General features: G+C 33.6%; 1 protein-coding gene across 2 annotated transcripts; it reads right to left on the reverse strand.

Annotated features, from left to right (window-relative positions):
- Nucleotides 1-1231: 1231 nt before the first annotated feature.
- LOC18042666 (protein ABHD17B) lies at nucleotides 1232-8051 on the reverse strand. 2 transcript variants are annotated; one of them, XM_024182926.1, is made up of 6 exons: nucleotides 7274-8051; nucleotides 6519-6555; nucleotides 5554-5790; nucleotides 5294-5341; nucleotides 1522-2009; nucleotides 1232-1491 (listed from the first exon to the last, which is right to left on the reverse strand). In XM_024182926.1, exons 1-6 carry the CDS (start codon nucleotides 7603-7605, stop codon nucleotides 1434-1436), a joined length of 1200 nt encoding a protein of 399 aa, XP_024038694.1. In that variant the 5' UTR covers nucleotides 7606-8051; the 3' UTR covers nucleotides 1232-1433. The 2 variants fall into 2 exon arrangements, with proteins under 2 accessions (XP_024038694.1, XP_006432718.1); XM_006432655.2 differs by having other exon boundaries at nucleotides 1232-2009.
- Between the last annotated feature and the right edge of the window lie 1005 nt (nucleotides 8052-9056).

Here is a 9056-nt window from a genome sequence, read left to right on the forward strand (position 1 = left end):
GCTTACGCTTTTGGTTTGGCAATGATGGCACCTCCATTACACTTAAATCATCATTACGTAGAACTGCTTCATATTTCTTAGTCATTTCTTCCCATGAGCTACTCATTTTCCAGCATGATAATTAATAACAGCTCTCCTTTAGCTGCTAGCTAGCGCTTCCTATAAGCTAAGCTTTCATACTTTCTTAATCTTTTCCTCCTTACTGATTTAAGCCACAATAGCCTGAAAGTTTTCACCGACAATAAATTCTCTTAATTTAAACCCTGTCCACTCCCTCTTTACCCCTTCTCCAAGGTCTATTTCCACAGCCTTTGGATTTTTGTCTTCTAATCCAACGGTTCAGATCAGCTAACTGTTAGTAACAGCTTCTTCAAATTTATTAATTAGTTAACTTACTCAGGAAGGTAAATTTTGGCGGTTTCTTTTAAGATTAAAAAAAAAAAAAGCCTAAAATTGACATGCAATTTTCCCTCTATAAACTGTAAGTAATAACACTAGGATTACGAAGTTAGGATTAGGACAAAAATTTTGTACTCAAAATGAAGTGTCACCATATAATGGCCGTCATGTGGTTCATAAAAATAATAACTTTTATTATTGTTAATAAAAATAATTTTATAATAATAATTAATGTATAACACATCAATTAAGATGTAAATTTTGAATTTCAACTTTATAGATCTAATATAAATTTGTTCAAAAATAGTACTCACTCCACCATCTAACCTCAATCGGACAAAATTTATTTAAATTCTTCATATTGACTTTTTTTTTTTAAATTTATTTTGATCTGGGTGTGGTTTGGATGGATGTTAGTGGTTAGATAAGTAACATTACAATTTTTTTTTCTTTTTTAATAAACTCAATCTACTCTGATTTTCTTGCACTTTCTTACTGATTACCAATTAGGTTCGATGAAAATGTTGTGAACTTTTATATAGGTATAATATATATAATAACAACTAAATTCTCAATTCATACATGCGAACGAAGTTTGAAACTAGTAAATCTTACTTCCCCTCTAGAGATTTTGCTAATAATATAGTTGCTCACTCATCAATGCCACAATAGTTTGTACAAGAATACGAGTTGATATCATTACTCAGGTTTCGCAAAAGCATTCAAAGTGAATGCTACCGTTTTTTATGACATGCAACTAGAAAATTAAGAAATATTTCAAACCTAATAGCAAAACATATGTAAAATGTAATGTGCCTCTGGAATAACTCAATTTGCAAAATAACTTCAACAGACTTCACATAAAACGTATAACACCTATAAGAATCCACCAATATCTTGATAACATTAAACTGTTCTGTTTTTAATAAAATTATCAGTTAACTACTTCCTCTTGTTTTGTACACTATTGCACAATAATAAAGAGGTGTTAGCAAGTTCAGCAATCTATAGTCTATACAACTACATTATCACCATTACCCATCCTGTTTTCCATTTAACCCACTATTTGTTTCGATGCAGCAGCATCGCCAGTTAAAACACTTAGTGCAGCAGCATTGCCAGTTAAAACACTTAGTGCAGCAGCATTGCCAGTTAAAACAATTAGTGCAGCGGAGGGGTCTCAAACATTTTGGAATGCAGCAGCAGGGTCTCAAACATTTTGGACATTTAGGCCACCGGCAACAGTTGACACAGCTTGGTATCCAACATTTTGGCCATTTAGGTTTCCAGCAACATTTCGTGCAACTAAGTTTTGGACATTCTTGGCATTTGGGTTGGCAGCATTTAATCCTACAGCACCTGTTAGCAGATCCGGTGTTGGTGTTGGACCTTATTGGTAAATGGAGTTCCTGACGAATCTTATTAAGTCGGATTTTAGTGTTCATGTTCTCCATTTCTTGAATAAACCTGCAAAGGTGGCGGATGTAATCTGGATATAGCTCCAAGTTGCAGTGCCCTCCTCCTTTAATCCACAAAGGCTCATACGGATCTCTTGCCATTTTCCAGAGTTTATTTCCATGCAACCAGTTCACAACATCATCTTCTGTTCCCTGTCAAATTTAGAACCAGCCCCATTTAATCATTGATCATCAAAAGCCAGTTCTAATAAAGATAAATCAACCATCGATAGTTAAAAATGGAGCAATTTATCCATAATGCATGTCAAAATAGTGCAGAAGAACAAATTGATTTATACCGAGCTCTAAAGGCAAACCTCAAAGGATATGTTTCTGGTATTTACTAATACAGACTGATGAGAATTTCAGGGAAGTTATTCAAAAATTTGTTGGTATTATGCAAGACGACTAAATACCTGCAGATGAGAGACTGGAAGGCTTTACATTATTATATCTTTCGATAAGCTTAATTATGGCATGCCAGTGCATGTTTGAAAGAGAGATTAATGTATTGCAACAGGTCGCACATGTGAGTTTGTATGCACACAAAACAAATACATTTTCTAGGCTTAGAATTAGAAGAGGGTTGGTGCAACTCATAATCTCACTACCCCAATATTTGCTAGCAGCATAAGCCCAAGGCTGCTGCTCCATGAAATTGTAGGTGCTTACCATAATTTGAGCCCAAGTATTGAGACTCTCATTCAACTGTATTAATATATATTAGAAGTTACGATATTCAAACATAGGATGCAATACACGTTTAGGAGATAATTATAGATTATCTTTTTTAAACATTCAGCAAAACAGAAATTTAGGAATTTTCTGTTATATTCAATCCTTTTAGAGATACTTATATATCTCGTTCCCCAATTATTTTCTTTTCATATCATAATCACCCCTCCTTCCCAGATATGGCGACTTATAGCTCTATATTAGCTAAAACAGAAATTTAGGAATTTTCTGTTATATTCAATCCTTTTAGCGATACTTATATATCTCGTTCCCCAATTATTTTCTTTTCATATCATAATCACCCCTCCTTCCCAGATATGGCGACTTATAGCTCTACATTAGCTAACACTTTATCCAAAGCTATAATTAGTAAGAGAGTAAGGTCAAAAGAAAATGATAAAGTGATGAAGGGAGGCAAAAGAAACTAAGTACATGACAAATTCTTGGGTCTAAGCAATGAATACTAAGGCTACCAGAGAATAGTTGCTGATGTCACTTTGACCTCTATTATTAGCACACTAAAATTGACCAAATTTAAAAACTAGAAAAAACTCAATGAAATGGGTACAAAAGCAAAGCATCATTCACTCCTATGCAATTAATTCCAGCCTGAAACTAAAATCAAAGAAGCCTAGCACACTAAATTTGACCAAATTTAGACACTGGAAAAACTCAAATGTAACAGGTACGAAAACAGAGCCTCACTCACTCGGATGCAAATAATTCCAGCCTGAATCTAATATCAAAGAAGCCTGCAACAAACAGCATCAAATTCAAAATTACCCTTGATGCATCATTTTCCTTTTTTCTTCCACCACTTATTTATAGTCACAACAAACATACAAAAAAGCCGGAACCTGAATCTTTTACAGGAAAAAGGGGATCCTTTTAACTCCCCAAGTGCCATTTTCCTTGTTTTGCTATAAGGGGGCCATTTTCCCTTTTCAATCAGCATTACAAGTGTATTTAATTTTGATCAGTAGTCAGGGGCCCTAGATTTTACAGTAGTGTGTAATGTGAACCCTAGACTTGATCAATTCCTTCAGTCAAGCAAACAAATAATTGCCCTAACAGAAACACAATGCATCATCTTTTCCATCAGAAATAAGATTTCCCCAGACACATCTTTGAGAAATGCAGGGAGATTGTAAACAAGCAAACCTAATGTATACACATTACTGCAAGAACAATCAACAGAACAACACAGCAGCAACAATCTTAACTTTCTGATTGGACTTGAACAGTAGATGTCTAAACAAAGATTTGACATCCACGATTTAATTCAGAACAGCATAAATCAAGTCTTTAGAGGACCAGTCATCAACGCTCAATCCACTTAAAGCATAATCACAAAGACTTAACTCCTGCAAAGTGTATAACACTACAAAAAAGATGTAGGCTCTCAATATAGCTGAAAGGTGAAGAAAGCATACATATCATGAGACAATGAATCAGGCCTGAAATTTAGGATTATTGTTGAGCTTATATCTAATAACTTTACTAAAATGCAAAGAACTAATTGAATCTAAAATCATGTAGTTAAATCATAAATCAAACAATTAATGGTTCACTCACCACCTTCCTTCAGCAATCTATTTGCTTCAAAAGAACTATCACTTTATATTTCCACAATAAACTGTTTATGAGACTACAATCCAGCCCACGTAACATAATGTTTTTGTACAAAGGGAACAAGAACGATGCCACAATGGGCAGAGAGCTCCAGTTGAAAAAATTTTTCTTTTGAAACTTGGCTGCCACAAAATTTAGAGAAGTAGTTATTGGTCCTATTGTGGTATAAAGATGTCAGTGATTAAGAAGCAAAATTTTTCATTGATAATCCAAATTACAAGCAATTTTCCCTCTATATATATTTGGATTATCGGTTTGTTGTAAAGGAAAAGAACAGAAAATACTGGTATTCAGGAGTTAAAGAATATATTCTATGCTTTTCATAGACTTTGGCAATTTCCTGCCAATTTTATAGAATGCAACAACATAAGTGTTGCATGTGAAACCAATAAATCTGAGTCCAGAAGAAGCAATCTAGAAAATTGTTTTCACTGGTAATGGTCATTTTAAATAAGCAACCAATGTGACATCTCCGACAATATAACAATCCTTTCAAGACACTGTATTGATGAAAAATGTGACTTAAAGAAACAGTTCTGTTTATTGGCAAGCAACCTGGATGATAGGACAATTCTGTTGTTCTCACTTAAGAAATATGGAAGGCATCATCCAAAACCGTTGCTTAATTGTTTATCGAGCTATGTAGAAGCCAATGCAATTTGCAACTGAAAAATTAAGTGGAAACAGTACCAAGGTCAATAAGCCTTGAATACTTAATGGAATTGGACAAGTTTAGCATGAATTCACATAAGTTTCAGCTTGAATTTCATAATTCTCAAACTGCTGCAGAAAGTTGTACATCAGCTTTCTTCTAAAGTTAAGTTCAACAAGTAATTTCTAACTAGTGGAAGGATGTAGGGATTACTAATTTCATAGACAATCAGGTAATCTCAGTAAAGCAAGGACAGAATGAAACATTTTATGCTAATTCAAGAAAACAACAAACTGTCAATTTACAAACTCAGAATACCAGTGATATTATGAGCATATTTCCAAACAAAACCATAACAAGACAAGGAAAATACACTGGAAAATTGCAAGATTTAGAAAGCTTTAAAATTTCAACTTACATGTATAACCAGCACAGGGCACTTCACCTTCTTTATTTTGTTGATATTCTGCATTAATGAGAACAATGAATGGCTCAGACATTGCACTAGAAATAGCATAAACCCTAAAGCTCGAACATAAGTTAGTAATCAGTTAAACACTCTCATTAGTAACCAAACATTAGCATATCGGGATAATGATATACCCTTTGGCAGACTGCATAAAATCAGAACGCTTGACATCTATTTTACAAACTACACTGACCATGACAGATTCATACCTTGTATATGTCACAGCAAAATGTGAACTTTACATGACAGAGTACACGAAGGCCAGAAAGAATGCCACTATGGAGAACAACACCCCTTAGCCTTGGCAACTTAGATGCCAAATGCAGCGTCGGCCCACTGCCAACTGACTGTCCATATAAAATTAAATCTTCCTGGCTTACTCCATACTCTGTCTGAAGACATTGGTAAACTGCCTCTATATCAGCATATGTATTGGATTCACTTGGCTGTAAAATTTTAAAGGAAAAAGATAATTAGTTACTTATAGCAATCCACATGACAAGGCTGCAAGGAGTAATATGATTGAAAAGCAAAACCACAAAAAGCACTTCGACTTGTAAGCCTGCTATTATGTGTTTACATTGAAGTAACAGGGCATCTGCTATTGTCACTTAAGTGAAGTGGATTTATAAACTAAAGCTAAACATTAGAGTGTTGACATTGAAGGAACAGGGCATCCACAATTTTCATTCCAGTGAAGAGGATTTATAAGCTAAAGCTAAACATGAATCTGATCAGGAGATTCAACAACGTGGCCTTCAATTTAAAGATAGGTTTCTACCCAGATAATCATGTACTTTATAACCAAATTAAGCATCACATGCCGGATTCATCCAAATCATAGCCACGAATTGTCTCAAAGCAATAAGCAATCATTTTACAATTAAACTGCCAATGTGGTGTGAAAAACCATATATTGGTGTGTTTATAATTGTGCTTCAATGATTTCCCAACATACATTTATTTTATACATATACAAAATCTCCCGAAAATACAATACTTTCCCATTGCAACTAGTTACTGAATCATCAAAGATTTTAGATTCTGTGGTAGATTCTTGTTCCCTAGGTGCATCATATAAACCACAGAAACCAAAGCCTGCAATAATGCTCAAAAGGAAGAAGAAATAATGCAGTGACACAATCAAGGAGAATTTGTGGGAATGACGACCTACCTTGCCAGTAGAGGCTCCATAGCCAGAATAGTCATATCTGCACCATAAAATTTAGATGGCTCAGATTAAAATGTAACCCGGTTAAAAAAATGGCAAAATAGAAGCAGAAAATCGAAAACTACATCTGAAAATGCTTTATAGAAATAGTTGTTAATCTCACATATCGAGGAAATTACTATTAAGATAAATAAGACAAAGAAGAAGAAGAAGAAGAAGAAGAAGGAGATAATGTTTCTTCAAAATTTAGCTCATGGAAAAAATGGAGTGCCAGAAATGACAAAGAAAAGCAGTTCTCTGTGAACACGAACAATATAAAGTGAAAGCTGTGCGTCACAGAACTCAAATGGCACAAAATCTAAGAAATAAAGCCTTTATATGGGTTATAAATCTAATATCATCCAAATACAACAGTAAAATAAATCATTTACTTTATGCAGGGGAAAATGAAAAAGTTAAGACAAAGAACAAGAAAAGGCGTAAAAAGACTGGTAACAAGAACAAAACTAAACCAGCCTTCCTAATTTACTTTACTGTCACTTTATCAGTTGTAAAAAATCAAAAACTCAGAAAAACAATCACCCAGCAAATACAATGAATGACCATTAATATGAAAATTAAATTACAGATCTAAAACCAAAATAAAAATTGATTCTTTAATAGGAAAAAAAATATTGGACGAAACATATCATTTAAAACAAGATCCCCACAACACAAATAAGATTATATGGTTTCAAAAGAAAGAGTAACTCACTAACCCCATGAGATTAACTCTAAGATTGACTTTAAGCTGAACAAATAGGTCATAGAGCTGGCCAAGGTCAGCAGCATTGCCATGAGAGTACAGTAGAGTGAGTCTAGCATAAGGGTTTTTTAAGTAAAAAGCAACGACCTTGTTGCCACGTTTGGTGTCAATCAACAAAACATCCAATGAACTGTCATCAGCGGCAAGAGGCATAGGCATTGAAGAAGAAGAAGAAGCTGAAACCGCAGTGAGCTTGCCATTGTCACGTTTCTTGACCTGGTATGTTGGTGGTGATGGTGGGAAAAATGCAAACTTTGCAGCTAACTCAGAAAACATACACCCCATTCAACAGCCCCAACAAAATAAAAAATCAAAAAAACAACCACAACTCATTGAACAAACAACAAGAAGCCGCTGAAACACATCGGGGTTTTGCGGCTTGCTTTCATTTAAGTTGTTTCTTGGGACTGGAGAGAGAGAGAGAGAGAGAGAGACTGTGAGAGAGAGAAAGAGAGATACTGTCTGTCCAGTGAAGTGTTGATGGTGGAAAGAGAAAAGAACAGTAGAAATCTCCTCTAAAGTACAGTGGCTTTTAATGGCTTTGGTTTTCTTCCTTCACTTGGAAACAGAGTTGAGTTTGAGTGAGTTGAGTTCATAGGTTCAGTGTTTGTGTGTGCGAGTGTGCATGACTTCAATTGTGTCAGTTTGCACAGGCCGGGTCGATATATTTTTCCTCTCAATCTGCCAAATCTGCTAACTCACCATTATTTAATTTGGCCATCTTTTATGAGTTTTATGCTTACTCTCTTGCGTCTACAAAATACCTCCAAACTCGCTTCAGAGTCTATGAAACCTGTGAAGCTTGTTAGGTAGGATTATTACTTTGAGACCCCTCTAGTTTATCAAACAAACAAAAAGTTACTTTTAACCATGGAAAAAAGGATAATGAGCCCCTAATATTTGGGGAAAATGATATAAAACTATGTAATATTTCAAATATATATATAACTCCCATTTTTGTAAGCAATTCTATTTTTTTAGTAGTAATTTATTTTTAATTTTTAATTTCTATTATGTTTCTATAATAAATAAATCAATACATTGATAGTAGTTCTACACATTCTAAATTTTTTATCCCAAAAAACTATCTCAAATGATATGGTAATCATCAATTAGTTAGTGGAGATAATATAAATAATTCACTTGAATTTTATAAAGAATTACCAATCAATCAATAAATGGTATATCATTTGAGATGAAATCTAGGATAAAAATTTTGAGATGTCTATCGTTACTCATGTATTAACCTAAGACATGTCATCAATAACGTATATAATGAAATTGACAAAACTATTATTCAAAATTTAAAATTGAGATATAATTACCATTTGCCCAAATTATTTACTCTAAATTAGGAATATACCCTTCCCAATGACAGAATGATAAAAATGATGAATAATAGATAAAATTATATTTTCTTTGGAAATTTGGGCAAAATGAGATATTAAATAGGCTTATATATGGATGAAAGGCAAATTGGGCGATTGGGAAGTAAAATTGGCTCCCAATTTTAGAATTTATCATTGGGAAGGTATATTCGTGATTTAGAGTGAATAATTTGGGCAAAAGATAATTACATCTTAATTAAGATAATTATATCTTAATTTTAAACTTTAAATAAGAAGTTATTGGTTTTATTGTGCACAAGACATATCTTAAATCAATAGATTGATTTATTTATCATAAGGACATAATAGTGATTGTAAATTAAAAATAAATTTACTATTAAAACAAAC

Source organism: Citrus clementina, unplaced genomic scaffold (genome assembly GCF_000493195.1).
Source record: "Citrus clementina cultivar Clemenules unplaced genomic scaffold, Citrus_clementina_v1.0 scaffold_5, whole genome shotgun sequence".
Classification (NCBI taxonomy): Eukaryota; Viridiplantae; Streptophyta; class Magnoliopsida; order Sapindales; family Rutaceae; genus Citrus; species Citrus x clementina.

What these genes read in the sequence shown, in the direction of transcription:
- LOC18042666 (XM_006432655.2), bottom strand. Translation starts at nt 7,605, where the DNA reads ATGGGGTGTATGTTTTCTGAGTTAGCTGCAAAGTTTGCATTTTTCCCA. An exon ending in CTTAGAGTTAATCTCATGGG is followed by an intron (nt 6,556 to 7,273) that starts GTTAGTGAGTTA and finishes TTTATGGTGCAG; the next exon opens with ATATGACTATTCTGGCTATG. An exon ending in TTTGCTGTGACATATACAAG is followed by an intron (nt 5,342 to 5,553) that starts GTATGAATCTGT and finishes TCATTAATGCAG; the next exon opens with AATATCAACAAAATAAAGAA.